Source organism: Pseudoliparis swirei, chromosome 7 (assembly GCF_029220125.1).
Source record: "Pseudoliparis swirei isolate HS2019 ecotype Mariana Trench chromosome 7, NWPU_hadal_v1, whole genome shotgun sequence".
NCBI classification, from domain to species: domain Eukaryota; kingdom Metazoa; phylum Chordata; class Actinopteri; order Perciformes; family Liparidae; genus Pseudoliparis; species Pseudoliparis swirei.
Window position 1 is genome coordinate 9,506,642 of NC_079394.1, and position 24,455 is coordinate 9,531,096.

The 24,455-nt window shown below is 42.1% G+C and overlaps 1 protein-coding gene across 5 annotated transcripts in view; it reads left to right on the plus strand.

Annotated features, from left to right (window-relative positions):
- Positions 1 to 24,455, plus strand: part of arvcfb (ARVCF delta catenin family member b) — a 125,718-nt gene that overhangs the window by 97,297 nt on the left and 3,966 nt on the right. For 4 of the 5 annotated variants that reach the window (XM_056418705.1, XM_056418706.1, XM_056418708.1 and 1 more), the window contains 7 exons: positions 12,984 to 13,111; positions 14,408 to 14,558; positions 14,745 to 14,937; positions 16,026 to 16,137; positions 16,351 to 16,438; positions 19,805 to 19,896; positions 22,457 to 22,569. In XM_056418705.1, the coding sequence (XP_056274680.1) occupies positions 12,984 to 13,111; positions 14,408 to 14,558; positions 14,745 to 14,937; positions 16,026 to 16,137; positions 16,351 to 16,438; positions 19,805 to 19,896; positions 22,457 to 22,558 (866 nt within the window). In that variant the 3' untranslated portion in view covers positions 22,559 to 22,569. The remainder of the gene's footprint in view (positions 1 to 12,983; positions 13,112 to 14,407; positions 14,559 to 14,744; positions 14,938 to 16,025; positions 16,138 to 16,350; positions 16,439 to 19,804; positions 19,897 to 22,456; positions 22,570 to 24,455) is intronic. The other variant, XM_056418707.1, reaches the window with a different exon arrangement.

A 24,455-nucleotide genomic window follows, 5' to 3' on the forward strand; every position in this document is an offset into this window, starting at 1 on the left:
CAGAGAAGAGTTTAGTTATGGAAAGCATCCAATCAAACTGTCTCTCCACTGAGATTTGACTCTCACCATAAAATCAGTCAGTTACACCAGGCGAGCACGATGCTTTGGATTATATTTCAGGGTTCAACCATCGTTTATATCCAATGGAACATCAAATTTGATTGAGTGCGGAAAGGCCGAGGTGTTAACAACATTCCTCCAACGAATACAACAGCCATGAACGAGAGGCGGGGAAGTACAAATGGTCTAAGGAGAAAGATTTAAGCTTCTATTTATGTAAGCGAGCGAGAATCTGTCTGGTGTATAAACACAAGTATTTTGGGTTTTACGTTTGATTTTGACGATGGGTTTAAGCCGGCGGGGGCAACTCATCTCATCCTTACTGCCTTTCATTCGACTCTTATAAGCACACAAACTCACACAAACACACACACACACACATCCAAATCCTAATTCACACAGCTGTCCACAAACACGGTCACACACACACAAATTCATTAACGCACACAAATATGCTCTCGCATACACACGTGCAAACACTAAGTGGCCTGTGCCCTTTACCGTGAGGGTCTTATTATGTGGCTATTAGAGATGCTATTGTTTGTCAGATCGTTGCACAGGGAGATAATATAACCTGAGAAAAATTGACCACAGCGTCCGCTGTGTGTGTATGTATGGGGAGAAAAGCATCGACCGTCATCCTCCAAGGCGAGAGTTAATCCAGAGTATCCATCACACTTTAGCATTCTATTTCACAGGAGGGTGGGCGGGAGCTGGCGAGGCTGGAGGGAGCAGAAAATAAGAGATGGGTGCTGACACCGAACCAGAGACAGGAAACCCCTCCACCGTCAAACACCATCACAGCTGGCATCACGCATTCAATGCAGAGTCTAGTCGGAGGTTTGCATTTGTTTAGGGGCTAGCGGTCCGGCTTTGGTGCACCAGGATGTTTAAATAGTCCGAATTTAAGGTGAAACAGTCAAAACCCAAACCCCTAAAACACCTGTGTTTTCTGAGATGCTGTGTTCTATTGTATTGGGGTGCATTGCTTGTACAGCAACACATCAGAAACTCCCCACCTCCTTCTCAATTTTACACACAAAGGCTTAAATGTTGACTATCGCCGTTGAATTACACAAACTATTGCTTCTAAAAATATTCACCCTCTCCCGGAGCGTGCAAAATTATCCGAGTAAAAACAGCCAGAACAACGACGAGGTCCTGCACACCCACACGGATCAAATGGATGGAGCGATGACCACTGTTACCCGTGTGCTCTACCCCAGAAGGTACAGCAACAACAAAGTCAGAGCCACGGCTATCGCTTTGCCCGTACCCACCCGGTCCTGAAGAGAGGTCTAATTAGGCACGCTAAGTGACACCTGTGTGGGTGGGTGTACTGCACCATGGCTGCGTGGAGGCCTGACATGCTGTCGACAGAACAACACATTAACTCAGGTGAAAGCTTTTAGACCAGTTAACACACAGGGAGACAAAAGAAAAAGCAGAACAACTAAACCAAAAGGACCTCCAAATACAATGTGATTCAGAGAAACACGAGAAAGCCCGAAATCAACAGGTTTTTAATCACATCCTTCGTCCACATTCACAGGAGATGAATGTATCTCATGCACCAGTCTTTCCTGCACCGTTTTCTTGTGGTAATGAAAATGTTCCTTGCTTGGATTATTTATTGGCACCAAAATATTGAGTACTGTTATCACAAGCTCTAAACCAGGAATTCAACAACGGACTTTAATGTGAATCTAGTGTGTGTATGTGCACTGCTGTCCATCATCCAGACCCTCATCAGCCCATATGCCCCTCCGTTCTCCTCCCCCATTCCCCCTTCCTCTACATTTGCCTCAGTCTAAACCTATACTTGCCATGATGAAGCCGGGGAGATCACTGATAAAAGCACTATTTACATGCCATGGGATCATACAAAGAAGACCAATATACTTTTAAATGCCTTAGAAACAACAGGTCTAAAAAATTTACATTTCAGGAAATCAAATCAAATCAAAATGGTTGATCGACCGATGTTTCATCATAATGCAATTAATATTTGACTTCTATACAGGGCTTATACACATGTAATAAAGTAGTCCATGAATGTATTCCAATCCCTCCTCGTCATTGTGGAGGTTGGCTTCTGGCTTATCGCTGCCTACACCTATAGTCAATGGGAATATCTAAAGGTTCCACTCGTTGTCTTTTGTAATTATTTTCAGTGCATTTTGCTTGTACGCCCTCTGGCTTTTTGGAGAATAATGCAGCTCACAGCGCACAGAGTATAAACGCCTCCGTTGATGCTAGGAACTGGTCTGCGGAGGCACCAAAGCTTCAGGCCTCTATCTTCAGTCCTCATTCCAGTCACTGCCGTATCTCTATGAACCCCCTCACACGCGCAAGCAGTCGACCGGTTTATATCGGCTTATTCCCGAAGGCTGGACTGCCAAACTCCAAACCCCCATCCCAAACTGTCGAGCACGTCATTTTGCTCGTGATGCAGTACATCCGGGTTTTTTTTCTGGAAGATTGTAGATGACGTTTTTTTCTTTCTTTTCCCTCTCATTACTGTCTTGTAGCCCTGACCCGGTCAATACATCTCTGTGGACTATTTACTAGACAGCTGTGCCATCCACCAATGCGAAATCCATATCTCAAATCCTAGCAGAAATGTCCACCTTTAACCAATCCATCCTCCCCCTTCACTCCTTTTTACCTTTTTCTTTCCTCTCCCTATCCCACATATTTCTTCCCTGCTCGCTGGTCACCTGTGTTCCTTCCCTTCTCTGTTTCCTCTCCCTTCCTCCCCTTGTTCTCCTCCTCTTCCTCCTCTCCTCTCATCCTCCTCCGTTGATGCACACTGTCTTTGTGCAGTCCCTGTCAGATGTCGGTAGATGCAGCATGTTCGGAATAAACTGTCATTGGAATTTTTGTTGAGAACACAACACCAGCTGGACAACTTGAGCTTGTTTTTCAGGCTCAGATGAACAACTAAAACTGCCAAACAGGAAAATAGGAAACGTTGTCCGCCCCCCACAGCTTTCTCTCTCTCTCTTTCTCTCTCTCTCTCTCTCCATATTTCATATCTCTTTCTCTTCAGCAGGCTGTGGCCGTTGCCTGAGTTTCTAGTTGCGTGTGTGTGTCGGTGTGAGGACGTGACTTGCTTGGGTAAAGAGAGCAGACACTCGAGTTGACGCTGAAACACACCACACTCTGACTAAATGCACACACTCATGCACACTGATGCGCTCAAAAGCAGATGCATATGCCTCTCCACTCCCAAGCACTTGAGTGTCTGAAGCTGCTGTTGCTACTAAACGTAAACTTACACGGAGCGTTAGCAGAGCTCGGCCAGTAATTGCAGCCCTCAGGGCAGCGTTTTGCCCCGTTTGTTTGGAACCAGGGGAATCGTTGGTACGCTTGAGAAAGGTCTCAATTCAAAGCTGTTTTAGTTGCCAGTCAGCAAGTCGTAAACGTATTACCTCTGAATGAGGGGCGTCCCTTGAATACGCAGGTGATTCTGCTGTTTAATGAACACATTGGAAATCAGTTTGTTCCTTTTCCTTGCTTCGCTGGTTCTTGTCCAACTTTCTCACATGAACGTCAAATGGACAGATTGTGAGTGGCGATGGGGATGGCGTTTCCATAGCAACCCCAGGGCTACAAGTGTGCGCTCTTTCATTTCTACATATTGTCCGCATGACGAGGTAGAGGCCGTTGTTAGTCCGTTTTGTTTTAGTGGTGGAGGTATGGGAGGTTGAGAGAGAGGCAAGCTGAGAGAAAAGCAGAGAAAGAAATGAAGAAATAGATCAAAATGGATGTTCCCAGCACATAGCCAGGTTCCCCTGTGTCTGAACTTGATCTGCAGACGGCTTCATAACAGTCCAAACATGTATCTGCATTGCGTGTGATATGCAGGGCGCACGGCAGCCGTTCAGCTTCAGCCTCATGGCCCAGTGTGTAAACGGTTCATCAGTATAAGAGGCATTCACAAAATGTGTGATGAAAAGTAAGATACGATAGATAACATACACTTTGATGTCCCACAGGAACATTTGTCTTTCAGCGTCATAATCCTACATGCACGCGTAGAATGAAGATCCTACATGCACTCCTTAAATACTCAATAATAATAACAATGAATAAAACCACATGTGATCAACACATATAATAAAGTATCAAGTCACAATATACCAGTCTCCAATAAAACTGTATCATATAATACTATTTGTTGCTCTATATAAATATTTAGATGGAGGATGGAATGAACTGATTCAGCCTGTCTGCATGAAGACAACACCAGGAGTTCTGCTTTCAGAATATGTGTTCGGTCTCCTTGAGCTCAGATTATTCATACCGGGGCTGAAGATAAGGTGATATTCTTTTCCCCTATGATCTTCATGGCCATTTGAGTAAGACATGCGAGCTTAGACTTTAACTGTATTCACAGGTTATCTGACCATACTTTGATGCCATATTGTAGCGATGGGAAAGATTACTTTGTTATGACTTGCGAGGGTTCACCTTATTTGAATGTCTTTCTCATAGTGATGGTTTAAATCATTTTCACGATAGCAATGCCAGATCGGCAAAGTTGAGCAGCATCGTGTGCGGGCTTACGCCGCACATTGACCCACGCCTATCGACCGCTGAATGGGCTCATCAGACTGGAATCGGACCTGCGTTATCACAATGCAGGAATCGCAGTTTCCATGACAGATCCAAGAACTTTACAGCAGAGGTCCAAACACGTCACATTGATCATAGGCATTTGAACACTGAATTACATTTAGTTAACTCATACGACTTGGAAAAGTTTTACAGTTGTAATTACGACTTGTGTTTTGGCAGAAATAACTGACAAACAATGTGAACGTTTCATAATGACTGAACACAGAGTTTAACTAGAATGGGCACTCGGTAGAGCGCATACCTTCGCATATCACAAGATTGGGCATTGAATTATGAACATGTTGGCATTAGTTGCATGCCAATTGGACAAAAATGTATCGTGCTATGGTAAAAAAAAGATTTTGACCTTTCCATGACCTTGACCTTTGACCCAATTGATCCCAAAATCTAATCAAATGGTCCCCGGATAATAACCAATCATCCCACCAAATTCCATGTGATTCAAGAAGATTTGACCTGTTCATGACCTTTGACCTTGACCTTTGACCCGATCGATCCCACAATCTAATCAACTGGTCCCCGGATAATAAACAATCATCCCACCAAATTTCATGCAATTCGGTTCAATACATTTTGAGTTCTGCGAAAGATATTGACCTGTTCATGACCTTTGACCCGATCGATCCCAAAATCTAATCAACTGGTCCCCGGATAATAAACAATCATCCCACCAAATTGCATGCGATTCTGTTCAATACTTTTTGAGTTTTGCGAATAACACGCATACAAATAAATAAATACACGGCGATCAAAACATAACCTTCCGGCATTTTCAATGCGAAGGTAATAACAAAAGGAAAATACCTACAGGATACACAATTATCTTGTCAAGTTGTCATGTTGAATATCATGAGCTATACTTGTATAACTTGTATTAAACCTTTTAACAGATTCCAAAATTGGTACTCTGCTGTTTTTCACGGCTGCCACTCATATCATTATTTAGATTGGGGTGCACATGACTGGCCCAACGAATTGGTAAATACAACTCGGAAAATGGATTTAACTTGATCCCCGCTGTCATTTATTCTTTCCAACTAAAAGCACCTGGATCCATGACATGCACAGCTTTGACCAAACATCGAGGTAGCAGCTGAAAAAAAGTGACTTATCTTGTCAATATGTTTTTCATCCGAAGGGAAATAATATTTTTACCTCACAGAGATTCTAATATAAACCAACACCTTCACCTCAGGCACTTTAACCCTATTATTACATTAGCAGGAGGGACATTGGAAACAAACAACCAGAGCATTACCGCCGTTGATCCTCGGAGAAGCCTGGATGGCTGCGAGGCCCAGTCCAATACAACCATGGCTCTAGAGGGAGAAACCCCTTGACTCTCCTTCCCAGCTAAAGTGCAGGGGCTGTAGCGGGAGGGATGGAGGGAGCATTTACAATGCACTTTGTAGACGGAGTGCTTGAACACTTTAGACAAGTTGGTGTCAGTTCGTCAGCGTGTTATTACCGGTGATGATGTGTCTTCTGTGGAATAAAAGCCCACAGCAGGACTCTGCTTTCCCATCTGCACAGGCAAGAGGAAGTACTCCCCTGTCAGCTGGCTGAAAAGGGTCCTATTGTGCCAAATGGTAGGAAACAAGCTTTCACGGACCAGACTTTTGGTAATGCGGGAGCAGGACCCCACGTTGTGAAATGGAAAAGATGGAGGGAGGAAGAAAGAGAGGGAGGGAGGGACAGGGGGCTGCAGTGTTCCATATTCACCTTTTGCCTTAAGTGATATCTCCCCCCTCTTCGTCCACTCTGTCTCTTTCGCTCAACTTCCTTTCGCCTCTCTTAAAACACCCCGTCACACCGGGACACATTTGTGCCCCAAAGCCGGTGGGTAGCGGTCCAAGAGACGGGCCAGTTGCCACCTTCTGCCTCTCTTTGTCAACATCAGACAAACCAAGGCCGCCAACCGCCATGTGGGTATGCTAATGCATGGTGCCCCGTGGCTGCTCATAGAGATGCCAATCTTCAGCCGGGGCCAACTGGGTGTGAGGAAGAAGATGAAGCTTTGACTCCTGGATCCTGTCAGTCTGAAAGGGCGAACAGCCCTCGCAGCCTGGCGGTGCACTTTGTTTGGGCTTCACTAGAATCCAAGGCTATCGAGAGGAGAAGAGGCCTGATTACATTCACGCCTGACATTAAGATGCATTTCCAGAATACAAATGGAAGGACAACACTCATTTAAATGCATATCCCCTCCTCTAGTAATACTGATAGGTACCTGCAGTTTATAATCAACAGTAAACATTAATTTTACCCAAGGGTACCACCATCCACTCTTAAGTAGTATGTCACAACCTAAACTGATTGATTTGCATACATTCGTCGATTGGAACCATTTAGAAATATAATAGGCTCCTTAAATCAGAATATATATATATATATATATATATATATATATATATATATATATACACTACCGTTCAAAAGTTTGGGGTCATCCAGACAATTTCGTGTCTTCCATGAAAACTCACTTTTATTTATCAAATGAATTGAAAATTGAATAGAAAATATAGTCAAGACATTGACAAGGTTAGAAATAATCATTAATATTTGAAGTATTAATTTTGTTCTTCAAACTTCAAGCTCAAAGGAAGGCCAGTTGTATAGCTTATATCACCAGCATAACTGTTTTCAGCTGTGCTAACATAATTGCACAAGGGTTTTCTAATCAGATATTAGTATTCTAAGGTGATTAGTAAACACAATGTACCATTAGAACACTGGAGTGATAGTTGATGGAAATGGGCCTCTAGACACCTATGGAGATATTTCATTAGAAACCAGACACTTCCACCTAGAATAGTCATTTACCACATTAACAATGTATAGAGTGTATTTTTGATTAATGTTATCTTGATTGAAAAAACAGTGCTTTTCTTTGAAAAATATAGACATTTCTAAGTGACTCCAAACTTTTGAACGGTAGTGTATATACAGGACTGTCTCAGAAAATTAGAATATTGTGATAAAGTTCTTTATTTTCTGTAATGCAATTAAAAAAACAAAAATGTCATGCATTCTGGATTCATTACAAATCAACTGAAATATTGCAAGCCTTTTATTCTTTTAATATTGCTGATTATGGCTTACAGCTTAAGAAAACTCAAATATCCTATCTCTAAATATTAGAATATCATGAAAAAGTATACTATATATTAAACAAATCACTTGAATTGTCTAAGGCTCAGGAAACCTGCAAGGGTTTCCTGAGCCTTAGACAAACACTCAGCTGTTTAATAAATCTTTTTTTACTTTTCTGAGGAAATATTAAATATTTAGAGATAGGATATTTGAGTTTTCTTAAGCTGTAAACCATAATCAGCAATAAATCAGAATAAAAGGCTTGCAATATTTCAGTTGATTTGTAATGAATCCAGAATGCATGACATTTTTGTTTATTTAATTGCATTACAGAAAATAAAGAACTTCATCACAATATTCTAATTTTCTGAGACAGTCCTGTATATATCACAAACCTTGTATGACTCAAGGCAGAAGTGTTCTCATGCCCCTGCACACCCTGCCAATTTCCATGTTGTGTTTATGTGGCTCCACTTTTTGGTTTTTAATGAACCGTAGAGAGTCCATATTTATACCAGTGGCTTAATACTTTTAATGATGTGCTGATTTAGCCATCTTCCCTCTGTGGCCGTGCCCCAGGAGACTCTTCATTAGCACTATAGCACTATCCAATCTGCCTGCGTGTACTTTTCTAAAGACACTCTTACGTCCACGCCGGTCGGGCGAGGGTGAATGAGCAGTTTCAGATGTGAAATGTGACCGGAGGGTCGATGACTTGAGGATTTCCCAGTGGCACGGCCTGATTTATTTATGCATGTGTTCCATAGGGGAGGATGTGACCCTGTGGTCAGCATAATGCTCCACATTGTTTATCCTCTCTTTTTCTCACCTTGTATTCCACTTCTCCGTCAGACTGAACAATGAGAGTAACGGTAGAACAGCTCCTGAAGTACTGGACATCAGCAGCATTATAATTAACCACAAGGTCAGAGATGTGGGAAATTACAATCGCCCTGCGTAGAATAACGACGTAAGAGCAACAACCTGTGACAGAAAGAAGATTAGGCATGACAGATAGGAGGGATTTATTTATTTTCTGCTGTTTTTCGTTTTTTTTCCTCTCCATCTGCCTCTCTCTTTATCTTCCTCCAGTGCTGTAAAAGTCCCCTATGAGTTGTAAAAGTGATACGCCATCAAGTCCCTCTGATTCGATGAAGAATTATGTGCGCTGGAAACGGAGCAGTAAATAAACGGTGCGAGTACAGCGCTTGTGGAGAAGCACGAAGAGGAGCCCGTCCACGATGTCGGCAGACTGGATCGATGAACATCACTTTTTGACATCCCGAAGCGAGGGCTCGGTGTGCCTGTGGATTTGTGTGTGCACACGGACGTGTTTGCAGAAGTGTGTGTTCCGTTCTGCACAAAAAGCTGCCAACTCTCTGAGAGGAAGGCAGAAGGCGGAGAGACCAGAGTCAGAGAGGTGTCTGTCTGAGTGTGTGAGCGAAGAGTCTTCCATGTGTTCATATAATACACGTATGCACGAGTGTGTGTGTGTCCCGTCCGACCCCATCATTTAATGCATTATCATTTACCAGCCTGTCACACCGCTACACCTTGGCTTTAATGGCAGCCAATAGTGAAAGCTCTGCACTGCGCACCACTCAATCACCGTAATTGCTGGAGATGTCACCGTCTTCCTTTTGCTTTGAAAAGCAGCCTGCCTCTCCTCCCCTCTCACCTCATTTAGGGATGAGCGTAGATCTCCTGAGCATTTGTTGCATGTGGTACAGTTACAGACTGGCCATATTTGTGTGTGTGTTATGAAGCGGAGCTCAGCAGGAGTCTTGTCAGGAGGCCATAGTTGTGTGTGATGTCTGTCAGGGGATATATACACTAAACTGGGACTTGGAACTAATGCTCGTGACATCATGTATGTGTGTACCAGGCATCTGTTTCGGTTGTCAGAACTGAAACTATGGTTGCCATTTTTAATTGAGTTATATTTTGAGTCATTAAGTTGCTATGCAGTTATACGGTTGATAGTGAAAGTCTTGTGCAGGCCGGTGTTTATCGGCCCGTCAATGTGTGTGCCAGTTCTTGCAGCCTCCACCTCATGATGTCGTTGAGCTGCCCACTCGTGTTGCTGTAAGCTCCAGTGCTTGTCTAACTCTTTGGTTCCGTATGAACTTGAATGAGTGAACTTGATGTGTCACTTTTTTAAGTCTTGTACATGCCTGAAAAAGCCAGGATACTTTGCATCCAAAGAAACTTCAAACCTCAGCGTTAAACAACTTAACTTGCTTTGCCATTGTTTTATAAAGAGACGTATGTGCGCATGCAATATTCAAATATCACTTGTGTCATTTATATTTATTTTTGGGGGAACATGTAGCTGTTTGCTGTGCATATTTTATTATGATAAATATAATTGGTTTCATTGAATCACGCACAGATTTGTCACTAAGAGCAACCTCTTTCCAATTTGATCAACTGATTCAAAACCATTCATTTTAGCTCCTTTACATACATTTTGCTAACACATTATTTATTTTTTAAACAAGAATTTCATCTGTTATGATGTATTTCTTCAGTATGATGTGTCTAGTTCTACCTCACGTTTAATTGAGTACTCGGAACACAAACTCAAATAGAAGATCGCTTTCATACTCTCAACTCAACAGCAGCGAATGCCTCCGTAATCAAACAATCTCATCACGTTTGCAGTCTGTCACATAATGTAGGGCTGTGGGTTGTCCTGAGCAAAGCCAAGGTCACATTGACGGCTCATCTCGACTCTGAATTGTAGTTGCCTAACAAAGTGACAACTACCAGGCCAACCTGCGAGCACGAGATGAGTGACGACAGAAACAACAACACCACTGCATATGAGTGCAGACAGAGCTCAACCTGGCTGGTGCTTTGAGGAAAGACCTTGGGCTCTTGGTGCTGACATGAAGCCCCCACTAAGGACGAAGGAGTGAAAGCTCTGGCAGAGATATTCTCTGAGACATTCCACGAAGGATAAAGGAATTAGTTTAAAGGCCCAGTGCATGTTTCTCCAATCTCTTCTTCTTTTGTTGTACAGTACACGTCTGTTGTAAAAACAATGTCTCTTGAGTTCATCATCTGTAAAATTACAAGTCGCTTCATTTGATTCCCAGGCCGAGACTCCAGGCTGTACACGTAGAAGCAAATGTGAATATGCAGATTATATGAGAGAAATACTGTCATAAAAGGTGCGAGTGAACATGGCAACGCAGGTTTACCACCGCTGACATTTTGTGCAGAGAAAGAATGTTGCCGTTGGAGATGAAGTGTGTGTCAACAGGACTGCCTGCAAGATGGTGTCCAGTTTGCTGAGTGTGCACCCAGTCGGCCCAGAAATATGAGGAGCATTCAGAATGTTGCTGAGTTTCTGGTTCGCAGACTCTCCCCTCTTGTGTTGCCCCACCGAGAATAAGCTATTGATGTGATTCATGTTTCAGCACATGGTTACTCGCGGGGTCTCGTCCATGACGGCTCCTGCTTCTGCTTCTGCTTTGAAAATAAGTTCAAGATGCACCAGTAATATCCTCCCGACCTGCCAGTTCCACCCACACACATTCTGGAGGAGCAGGCTTGGCATGATCGTGGAGGGGAAATGCCACAGTGTTTGAAAACCCTTCTTTTTTTAGTGTTAACAACGATGTAGCTTTGTCTGAATCTGGCAATCTCCGAGTGCGCCCAGCCGCCCGCTCTCTGCAACTTAAGGGTGTGAGATGTGGATTTAGAGGCACAAATGTCAGCTTGTGTGTTTCTGTTGTAACTCTCAAGCACAGAAATGACACTCTTCACTCTTTAACTGTCATCTTTTCTTCTAGTTAACAAAGCAAGTGAATTAAAAAAAGGAGATGTTATCTTAAGATGCACTTTTAAGGGTTTTAATTCATGTTTTTATATTTTGACCCGGGTTGCATTCATATTACAAACACTATCTGGAAAAATAAATGGAGTGCCTCGTCAGACCTTCAATTAAAAAGGGTTCCTATACATCCCTGACCACATAATAAAGGGGGTTTCAAATTGAACTTCTGGCCTCAGAACGCATATGAATATGCAGTGGGTTATTCCTTATTTAATTTGAGCCTAGAGGGATAGCAAAATGATTTTAAATTGCTTCTATGCTATTGTAGAGGATAGAAAGGAAGCTGCTTGTAAAATGGTAATTCGGTAAAAGGAGATTTTAGCCACCAGTTTCTAAGCATCAGCTAACTTGTGCATATGTCTGGTAAGCCTCAGTGAGTAGCAGCAGATTGAAGCACAAGGCCTTACTTCAGGTTTCGTTTTGATTCCTTACTCTCAAGACATTCACTTTCCACTTTGGCAAGAGATTAAAAAAAACACACCTCTAATTGGTGCGAAATAAAACCTCAACACGCTTCAAAATGTGACTTGACCATCATTAAAATAGTTAAGAATGTTTCTTATTCGAGCTATTAAAATCTGACGAGATGTCTCCCCTATACTTGTGGTGTGATTTATCATAAAAGATGCATGACTCCCACCAGAGATGTGAATAGCTCAAATGACCTTGACAGGAGAAACATCCTCTTTCTGAAATTGTTACCTTTTTAAGTGAATTATGTCGAGTCTTGTTGATTCCATGTAAAGCACTTAGTGATAAACCTAGATGTGTCCAATAATGATAAAAACCCTGGGTGAATATATTTGAGTTGAGTCTCCATGGGCCTGCTCCGTCTAATAGCTGGTAATGTAATTACGTTTCCATCAGTGGGAGGCCTAATGATTGACTGGTGGAATGAGATGTGTGCAAGTGAGATAAACCTCCCTCTCAAATACGTACTAATTTACAAATAACAGAATAAATATACAAAACAGAATAACAGCATGTATGTACAATAAAACAACAGTGTCAATGAATGGGAACGTTAGTGCAGAAAGAACAAGTGGACAGACGTGTATTCCCATCCGGTGTCTGCCGTGGACTTCTTCACTGACACTTTGCTAAATAAGCTACAATCCAAGTGTTGTGGCATTTGTGAAGGTTGTGTGCCGCTACCAGAGGCGTGGCACATTGTGGTAAACCCAAGCTTCTTCCCCATTTCCCCTCGCCAAAGAACACTGCCTCTGGTCTGAGACAAACCTCAGCACTACTGCTGGTCCCTTCACACATCCTAATGGGGCCGTCTGTCTGGCCAGGGAGTCTAACCAGTGTGTGTGTGTTTCTCTGTATTCCCCCCCCCCAGGCTTTGAGCTGCTGTATCAGCCGGAGGTGGTGAGACTCTACCTATCTCTGCTGACGGAGAGCCAGAACTACAACACCCTGGAGGCCGCTGCCGGGGCTCTGCAAAACCTCAGCGCTGGACAGTGGACCGTGAGTCCAGGGTTGGGGAGGGTGAACCACGCAGACACGATGTCCTTGTCCTTACTCGTTTATTGCATTCTTGCAACGTCTGTCCTTGTCATTGACCTTTCAGGAACAGAAATCTTGCATTTTGATTGGAGAACAAATAGAGCGTTTGATGGGCTTAAGAGGAAGCAGAGGTGTAGATGCTCTGTCTCTGCAAACCATATAGCCAGTTTAGACTGCAATACATCTCAAGATGTGAACAGTGCAGCATCAGGTAGATCAAACACAATCTTTGAAGCTATACCTTTCTTGGTTAGAACCATTCATCTAAGAGTGATCGTATGACTATATAAGTGTGAGATAACTAATGTAGACCAAATTTTCACATCTGATAGATGTTTTGGTTCTGCTGATGGATGATGTGAGAACCTCTAGAGCCAGGAACAGACATGTATTCCAAGTAGAGCGACTGTGGATCTGCTGAGAGGCTGTAGCTTGTGTCTTTCAGCATTCAGTCCACAGCAGCGTTATCGCCGCAGCGCTTCTCTTGACACTCATGTCTCTAGACTGAGAACACGTCCTTCAGTACTCTAAATGCACTGACCGCATCGACCTCGAGTGGTGTAAACAGCTTCGAGTTACAGCCCTGAGTCTCGCAACCAGTGTAATAATTCGGCATTTTAAGAAAAAAATCTTCTTTCTTTTGGTGTATTGGTTTTCCTGTCGGAGCTGATCAGAATGTTGGTGCGAGGTTCAGGCACATGTGGAGCAGCTCACACTGTCGCATCTGGACACAGCTTGCCCCTGCTCCCTGGGAGGATACCGGAGCTGCTTCTTTGAATCCTTTTCATTCTTCGCCACTGCTTAGTTCTTCTCTACTGGATCTACCTGTTTCTTAAAGCTTACTACTGCCACCTGCTGGTTCAGCCGTGCCCTTCCTCTGCTTAATTACATCTCTTGGGGTACCAGTGCTTAGAAGATAAACCCTTTTATGTCAAACTTAATGTTTTATGTTACAAAAAAAAAAGCAGAGCCCCACAGTGTAATGGTGTGAATTAGTCAGGCTCAAGGAGCAGTGTTGCTGAGCTCTCTTGTAGTTAGTGACTGAGTGATCGGGCGTGTATTGGTTGTGTGTGAGCATGAAGAAATGTCTAAAAAATGCCCTCATGGAGCTTCGTCAACGTGTGGTCATTGCTCCCAAGTGGGAATCTGTCACTCTGCATGAATGCCAAACAGGCAGTCACTGACAGTTACTTAACTTACTCTGTAGGTTAAAAATATGAAAAAGCAGTCACACCATGCCCTCTGTCCGCCCCCTAGTGGTCCAACTACATCCGAGCCACGGTGCGCAAGGAGAAAGGTCTTCCCATCCTGGTGGAGCTGCTGCGCTCCGACTCCGACAAGGTGGTCCGAGCCGTGTCCATCGCCCTGCGCAACCTGTCCATCGACCGCCGCAACAAGGACCTGATTGGTAACATCATGAGCGATGCAACACAAACAGATTTAAGATCCACGTTGACCGATTGTGTGAAAAAATACACTTCAACATTCAGCCAAAGTTCATGTGAGGCTTCCCCTCAACAGGAACTCGCCTCGTCTGAAACGCACTGTTTACATTATTACCAGCAGCTTCACCTGTAAACCTTCCTGTTCACAGGAAGTTATGCCATGCGGGACTTGGTGAGCAACCTGCCGAGCGGCCAGCAGCGGCCAGCCAAAAACCTGGAGGAGGACACTGTGGTCGCCATCCTCAACACCATCCATGAGATCGTCACTGACAGCTCTGAGAATGCCCGCTCCCTCGCCCAGGCTCAGGCCATCGAGAAGCTGGTTGCCATCAACAAAACTAGGTAAGACTATAGTATTAACATGCAAACCGATTTAGAATGATTTATGGTTGTAAGTCAGTTGTGTTAAGGATTTAATGTATTTATTTGGCTACTTTATACATATATGCGCCCCCAAAAGGAATCTGCACAATTACACCGTCAACAATGGCAGAACTATTTGCCTTTTTTCCCAAAGTATAGTTTTCCCAAACACACTCATCTTATCAGTCTTATCCTGTAGGTCAAACTAATTGTATCAGACGGTGAACCAAACACTAACGATACATTTATATTCTTGTAAGCCCTGCCAGAAATGTATATTTATATATATATATTTATATTTATATATATATATTGATATATTATACCATGATATACTGTATAATATATGTAATCATTAAACAATGACCTTGAATGCAAATACCATTAGTTATTCATGGTGGATAATGTGATATGTCTCCAATGGCCCCAGCTTGGCTCTCACAATACTAAATTCTAACCAGCCTGAACACACACACACACACACACATCACCACCCACCATACATGAATTACTAGGCTTTTAGACGTGGAGGGCAGTGCTGTGAAGCTTCTGCTCATACAGGTATGAGAGGAGTCATTCCTGTAGTGCCCGAGCTCTCCACAACAACCTGATATTTTGAAGAGGTGTTTTATATTAACACAGTGTTAATGATTCCAGACTGAAGTGTATCTGCATCCAACATTTAACTTAAGATCAAGAGCACTTTTCAAAGGCTCGTCCTTGTGGGTTATTGATCATACGAAGAGTCGTTCTAACTGACATGAATATACATCGCTCACTCATTGCCTCGGACACAGATGAGATCGACTTTCTTTGAAGTGAGGCCCCCACCCACATGTGATTAATACTGCTAGTTCAGAGGTAACCAATGAAAGGAGATGTGCACTGGCTCTGAATCAAAAACTAGAGACCCTGAAGCCACTCAGGGGACTTGACGTCTTTGAATAAAGAGATTGATTCACGCACTAGCATATCCAGTCGTCACTGTTTGGGGTTTAGATGGGATTTCTGACTTTAACTGCTGTATTACCTCTTCATATATTTGCCCCTTCTTGTGGACCCCTCAGCCAATCAGCTCGCGAAACCAAGGCGGCGTCCCACGTGCTGCAGACGGTCTGGAGTTATAAGGAGCTGAGGAACGCTTTGACCAAGGACGGCTGGAACAAAAGCCACTTCCAGGTACAGAAGCTATCCTTCACACGTCATCTGTGTCCTTAGTATTGTTGTTGTAACATCAGGTTACTTCAGAAATTACAGATACAAGATAGAAAGACCACTTTACCATTCATGGAGTGTCCCTCTGAGAGAGTATTAGCATCATCATAAGCCACACATATTTTACATCATGAGAACATGGTATTTTAAATGTTTGCATCCCTCTTCTTTTCTCAGGCTACGATGACAACCACTCCTAAAGCAACCAAGAACGGCAAGCCGGGCTACGACGACACCACCCTACCCCTGATGGAGAAGAGCCAAGGTCAGTTAGAGGGTGTGTGTTTGACCGTTGCCGTTTTCGCCTGTTTAGAGGACCAAGTCGGTGGAATAAAGGAGAAAAGATCCCAGGGCTCTTCAGTAGAATGACAATATTATTGTATTTACTATGAGGTCCGGTGCCTAATCAAAGGAGGGCGATATTTTAGTTTTCCAAATCCTGTGAAAAGACAACACCTAAAACATTGTTGTCCGTCGCTCAATACGTTGTGACTTCTCCACCCTGTCTCAGGAAAAACTAAATCTTTGAAAACCAAGTCGTAAATAATCATTTAAAAAAGATGTAAGAATTTCCTAAAACAACTCAACACTGTATTATTTAGCAAATGTTACTCCAAGAAATCTTTTTCAGTCTTTATCAATTGATGAATACAAATCTAAAGAGTGTTCTCAGCAGCAGGACAGCGAGGATTGACTCTAAATGAACGTCAATGCCCATGTTCATCATAACAAGGGGACATGTCAGCCAGAACAGTCATGCTGTTCGTTGATGTGTCTTTTTTAATTAAGGTCTGTAGCAAAAAATAAACAAGATATACAAGACGTTGACTACACAGACATACTATTATTATTATCTTCATTTAAAAGGGATCATGTACAGTTAAAATATAAATGTCACCATTTGATGCACTGTACCAGGGTGTAGCTTCAGCTCATTTGCATCTGTCGTCCCTTACAGACAATACTTGTTAGCAGGCTAAATTAATTGGTAGTTTTGTCTTTTCAAAGGATTTATTGACAATTAAAAGAATATACAATTTCACCAGATTTATGTTAGGGTAAAGTACACACACCTAACAGAACCCCACCCGTAGAGTCCTCAAAGCAGGTGCAAACACAATGCTCAATAACTTGAAGATGCTGTGTGATTGGGTCCAGTTTGCTGAAGAAATGTCTTTTTTTCTTCTTCTCATGGCTGTATTGAAGCGCTGTTCTTGTCCCGTTACTACTCTCATCCTCTGTGTGGCGAAGCTGTTGCGTGTTATATGTTGCACCAATGCTATATCATAGGGGTCAAAAATAAAGCGCATTAAATGGGGGCTGGAGTTTGAACAGCATGATGCCGCTGCTTTAACCAACACCGTCAATTCAACAGTTAGTTTTGACCAAATATAAAATAAATGTCCTGGTTTTTGTGTTGTGGGTCTTAAATTGACATAATTGGGTCAGTGATATTTGAAATTTCCTCCCCCCTTATGTATTTGTATATGGCAATCCACAATCCAAAAAGTGGGTTAGAGTTGTTTCTATAACAGCAGCAGTATGTGTGGGGGAGGGGGAGGAGCTTGTGCAGCACATTGGCCCAACAACAAACATCCCGTTGACAGAGGAGTCAATGGCATCGCCGCAGTTTAATGTCCCGATTTGTTGGCCTTGCGCCCCACTAATTTTTGGATCCATACGTGCGCATGAAACGCGGCACTCATGCCTGCCCACTCTCAGTTTGCATTGTTCAATCTCTGGCCGGGAACCATTACCCTGAAAAGCAGCAGCGTTTTTGCTCACTGACTCAGTTTTGTACAAATGGCATATGAATGCTTTTCAGACACCAGGAAATGTGGCAGTGGTGATATGATACCTTTGGATGAGCTGGGTCCAGGTAAGAGCCAGACTGCATGACTGTCATTAGCCAAAGCAGAGCTAGCTCTCCTCTAATCCCCCTCTAGTGTCCAACATCTCTCCTACTAGTTCTTTAACCGATGCCAAGAGGACATTTTTAATCCTACAATTCTAACCACTGAACACTGATCTCGTTGCGATGACTTCCGACATGAAGCTCTTTGATGCTGTATGTAAGACCCCTCTCTCGACAAGATGTTGGTACACAGCTGGGCTGTCATTAGAAGCTCAACACCAGCAGATGTGGGTGGTTCTCCACTGAAATAGAAACACTCTTAATATCTCATTTGGGAGAATTCCTCAGCTGAGATAAAGCCCATCTTGCCACCAATAAACACTGCGTAAGCCGGCGAGTGCGAAACATAATAATAATGTTATTTATGGGTTTAAAAAATAATAATAAAACATGAAAGAAAACATGTTCATGTATCTTTCTGGACCTTCGTCTTGCTGGCTGTTGGTCAGAGAGGACATCGGACACAGCAATCACTAGAATGTATCTCATAACCCATCGGCAAAATAATCTGCCATAAAGATAATGCATACCAATGTCAGTATTGTGTGAAAAAAATAACAGCGAAAGAACGTGATCAAAAATGTGAAGTTACATTTTAGTTTATTTTTAATTTATTTTTTTAGTACTCCGTCGCACTGCCAGATTATATCATGCTGGTTTTCCTACAAGTCTGGGTCCTTATTTATCAATCATCTAAGATTCCCTTCAAGAAATTGTACTTTTAGGACTAAAAATGCTCCTTTTGCCAAGTAGGACTTGAAGCTTCCTACATTGTCTTTGAACAATGAGAAGGACTCCCTGGGGAGAGTGTGATGTCACTCTTTTACAACATTCTGATCTTTTCAGGAGAACCTTGGTTGCCTTAAAGTAGTTCTCTGACAGTTGTGGTTTGAAATATTAATGGCAGGTAATATTGGAAAAGAAGAAAATAGCTACATGTTTATGTGTAGTCTTGTATTGTGAGGTAAGTAAGTTAAATTAATGTGAAATAAGAAAAGATAAAACTTATGTCAAGATTCTAAGATAACAATACAGTGTGAATACATCAATGCCAAAATCTGATAAACAGTATCGATCATAACAATTTACAAGTTAACAGTGAATTAACTGAATGTGTATGCGCATTATCTTAAGTGTATGAGGGATGAAAGTTAGATTTTTTACTGCTGAACCAGTTTTTCATTCAGACCCAAATCCTGACTGTTGTTTATTTGATTTTCTCATTGTCTTGAATGGCTTTTGGCAACTCCTCCCAGCTTAGAACATCTTTGCAGCTCTCCTGAATGTGTGTTATGATAAGAGGGATTTTCAAGGTTGCGAATGTTGATGAAATGTTTGAAAAGGAGGAGTAAATAGAATATGTGCTGGGGCTGATTTCCGACTTTTGACATGCTTGGTACATTCTGTGCTGGAATATGTGAGAGTGAAGTTTTACAACACACTTATGGGGACTGGGTTAAATAGCACTTGCAAATACTTCATCTGGTTTGTTTTGTGTGACTGTTGTGGTAAATAACACGAGTGCTGGAAGGTTTATAGAAGCACGAGCTAAGAATGTGCTGTTCCATGTTCGACAACTTTCAGCCACTCTTGTTAAGTGTTCCTTTGTCGGTCCCTCCGCAAAGGTTCAAACAACACCATCAATGATCTGGAACCGTTTATTTGTATTCATGGCTGGACAATAATTAACTGACCGTTGTTCTCTGACCTCATTAGATGGTTACTCCACCATTGACCAGAGGGAAAAGGACTGCAAATACAAGGCAGTTGACGGCTCAGTGGACCAGACAGAACGGGAGCCATTAAAGGTACAGGCACTTCTCTTCTGCTCTCCCAGGGGACAGAGAATGAAATAACGGTGTCTCATTGAAACGTCCTCTCCTTCTGCGACCCTTCCTTTTCCTCTCGCAACATGTTTTCTGAGATGGTCCTCATTAAAGGCTCTTAATCCTGTCGATTCTTTAAAGAGGCTGGCCGTTGTCATTCCCTGTTGATGTTGCCCGCCACAGCTCGGCACAGTGGACAGCCTCAGATCTGAGAGCCGCCAGTTAATTGAGTGTAAGCTTTTGGCGTCTGTAAAATTAATTAATCTGAGACTGATTAATTGAACCGCCAACAAATGCTCCCCTTTCGGGGACGAGCCTTGCCTTGGCAATGTCAGACTGCGGCAGTGTCAAGTGGTCGTCTGCCTACGACACAGCCATCGCACACTGCAGCCAAACTGGGCTTCTTGTTGCACTGATTGGCTATCCAGCTTCAAAGCACTCACAGGATAATGGGCTCAGAGGATGTCTGACACATGTCGGATGAATACTTTTTGTCGTTTTTTTTCATCTGCTTTAGTGCTCGATGAAAAGGATGTTCCCTGTGGGATTGGAAAATGAATGCAATAAAGAATCCATTAAGGCTGTGTTAGCATAAGTCTCTATCGATGAATGGACATATAGCTGCTTCCCCGTGCAAGTTAAAACTACCTCTTGAAAATATTTCCAAAGCTGGAACAAAGTTAAAAGAGCAGTTAATAATATGTTTTTTTAAAATCTGAATTATGGTTGTTCATGTTCTATTTGAAATTGGGTTCAACCAGGGTCATCTGAATCGACCAATACTGTGCTTAAACCATACAAATTGAATTGTTGTTGTTGTTGTTGTCTTGTTTAAATTCTAAAAGGGGGTCTTCATAGCCCTTGTCTTTCTTTATGTTGTGGCTCAATTATCAGTGTATTATTGCACATCTGAGAGAGGAAACTAAGAGTCTGTAATTGGATATATATACAGGACTGTCTCAGAAAATTAGAATATTGTGATAAAGTTCTTTATTTTCTGTAATGCAATTTAAAAAACAAAAATGTCATGCATTCTGGATTCATTACAAATCAACTGAAATATTGCAAGCCTTTTATTCTTTTAATATTGCTGATTATGGCTTACAGCTTAAGAAAACTCTAAAATCCTATCTCATAAAATTTTAATATTTCCTCAGACCAAGTAAAAAAAAAGATTTATAACAGCTGAGTGTTTGTCAAGGCTCAGGAAACCCTTGCAGGTGTTTCGAGTTAATTAGACAATTCAAGTGATTTGTTTAATACCCTACTAGTATACTTTTTCATGATATTCTAATATTTAGAGATAGGATATTTGAGTTTTCTTAAGCTGTAAGCCATAATCAGCAATAAATCAGAATAAAAGGCTTGCAATATTTCAGTTGATTTGTAATGAATCCAGAATGCATGACATTTTTGTTTTTTTAATTGCATTACAGAAAATAAAGAACTTCATCACAATATTCTAATTTTCTGAGACAGTCCTGTATATGTAAGTACTGTTTTATAAATGGAGGTTTATTGTGTGAGGCCCAGTGTCTACTTTATCCTGCAACAGTCAAATCAACTGACATGGTTGCTAAAAGTAGATCTTATTTACCCACTATTCTGATTGCATCTCAGAATTGATTTTCCTCTAAAAGTTCAAGGTGCTGCAGCTCTGATTTGTTTTATTTAAAGGAACTTACCACCAAGCTGGAAAGCATCGTTTCACTGCCCCCTCTGGTCGAAGTTTCATTTTGATTGCACTTCTGACTTTTGGCTTTCAAAAGTGTGCAATAACAGCCAACAGTGATGTCACAGTTCACTGACCACTGCATCAAGTCAAGAAGTTAAACTGGAGGAAACAATAAAACAAGATGTTAGGCTGCTTTTACAGTTTTTATTTTCATGTTTATTTTAACCGACGTCCATTCTGGATTGACATGTTGTCAGTGGAGCTGTTTGTGTTGAGCTTAAAATATGAAATGGAACCAAAACAAGTGCAAATGGTATCCAGTTCAAAGATATAATAAAACGACTAATATAGGAGCACAAAATAAAAAACAAGGGCAGCGGCGGTACTCAACACTGACCTCAGGCTTCAACAGTCCAGTTTGGTCGACACCTCCTCTTCCTCATATTAGGTTAACTATTAAACCAGCTGAGGTTACACCGTCACATCTTGGCATGGCCGAGACCGACCAACTGACAGGAGTGATCACAGCAAACGGGCCGGTCTGTCTCCAGTGGACAGGCCTTCTAGCATTATTCCAAGTGTGCCTGCTGTACTGTACTTCCCAGAGGTTTTCTGCCTGCTTCAAATGCCACTTGGCAGTTGAAGCTGCTCTCTCCCCGTCTGTCGTCTGCATGTTGTGGTTCACTGTTTTGAATTACTTTGAATTATTTCCAAGCTCTCCTGAAGGCAGAGAACTAATACTCTCTAATCCTAGATGCATGTGAATGTGTGTGTGTGTGTGTGTGTGTGTGTGTGTATCTGTAAAATGTATTGACCTCATATTGTTTTGCTGTGTGTTTTTTTTAACTCTTCCTCCTGCGGCCACAGAATGACACAAATAGGAAACACTATATCAGGAGTAACAGGCCTGCAGTCAGTCTGGTGGACGCTTGTGATGTCAAGCCCCAGCCTGTTGACTCCTGGGTCTAAATGCATGCATGGTAGGTCTGAAAAAAGCGAATGCACAATCAAAATAACCACCTTCTTCTTTTGGGTTGGATTGTAGCATCCCTCGCATTTCCTGTCTGTTCCTCTTCTCCGTCTGTGTTCCTTTCAACCTCACACTGTGTCATGTAGCTGTCACCCTGCACCCAGAGCAGCTGGAGAAGTCACCTCATTCCTTCTCTGGAAATTAACATCACTCACTTCAGAATCAGCTTTAATGGCCACGTATGTGTGCACTTACATGGAATTTGACTCCGGGTACACTGGCAGTTCAACCGAAAACATTTGTTTAGGTTAAGGATTCAATGCATTGTTACATTGTGTATTCATTATTCATATGTGCTCACACTTCCATGTGTAGATTGAGGCAAAAGATGGCACTAAAAACTCAAAATACAAAACTCAAGGCCTGTCAAGCATTATATTTCTCAACATTCAGAAGCAGTTTGCATTTCTAAAACCAGATCAACAAAGTTGTTGAGGGTAAATTGTGTTTGAAAATACAAAAAAATATGTGAGTTAATTAAGCAGGTATATATTAGAATGAAATTACATTTCCATATGAGTGTTTATCACCAACTCGTGGAGCAAACTTTAGCTTGAGTAGCAGCTGATAACTGTCGAGTTTGTTGACTAAAAATGAAAAACCTGCTATTGTCTTCCTCTGTCTTAAATAATGAACCTAGTTGATTTATAACGTATTGATAATGTTGCTATTGTAAACTGCTTTATGCCACGTGAAAGCTTGAAAGGTGTCGCAACAGCACCCAAGGGGCGCTTCTTATTCACTAGAACATCCAAATCGTGTCACTTGGGTAATCAACGCGTTCTTGTAACTTCAAAGAACACCTTTGTGTCGCACACATATCAAGTAGAAACGGCTTTGGTCTCTTTTTAAAACGGAGCAACACTGAGCAACACCTGTCTGATTGCAATGCACGCCGAGCTTCACTCGCTGCCTCCCTGATGGCCTCCGCTGAAATTGGTGGCAAATGCTGAAGGGGAATCATTCTTCTTTACTTCAGATGGATCCGCCAGAGACTCAGTTAACACTTAGTGAGAACCAGTAGGGAGAAGGAAGAATACACACGTGCACACACACACACACAGAGCATCTTATCTTGATCTACATTTGATTTAATGATAAGTAATTCACAGAAGTTGATGATTTAATGATGGAAGCCAACTCATAAATATGTCCAAGGCAGGCATGTAAACAAGTGCGAGCTCACATCAATACAGTTTACATATATTTTGAAGTCAGAAGTAGTTGATTTGAATATTATGACAGTCACGGTATAAATGATGCAAAGTGGCTTCTGATGTAACTTAGATAGTCATATGTCTATGGAAGTTCCACACAAAAACATTGGTATCCTCCTGCACCCAATAACGGCTGAATATCTTCTTTCGTTCAATTATTCCATGTTTTTACGCACCTTAGCTGGAAGGCAACAGTTTGTTAAACAAGTAACAATGAAAGACATCTAAATGACCAACGCCCTCATACCTCGACATATGTGTACGAGGTTTGACTTCATAATCAACCTGACCCAGTGACCTTTGCACAGCAGCCAGCTGATCTGGGTGAGCTTCAGTCGTTGTCATCATCCCTCTATCGGCAGTCTGTATTTCCTCCCTGCACCTCCTCCTCTCCGCTGTTTTTCTCTCCTGTGCTCGAAGAGCTCACTGTCTTCCTCATCGTCATCTTATATGTCAGTCGATGGCCATCCGTTCAATGCTCTCCTCTCCATCCATTGCATTATCATAGCAGAGAGGTGACTCTGATGTGTGGCATTCATTGTAATTGTATCACTTTAGTAAAAAAAAAACATATTTAGGAGTAATATGTAGGAATAAACATCAGGTAAGTGTGTTCCGC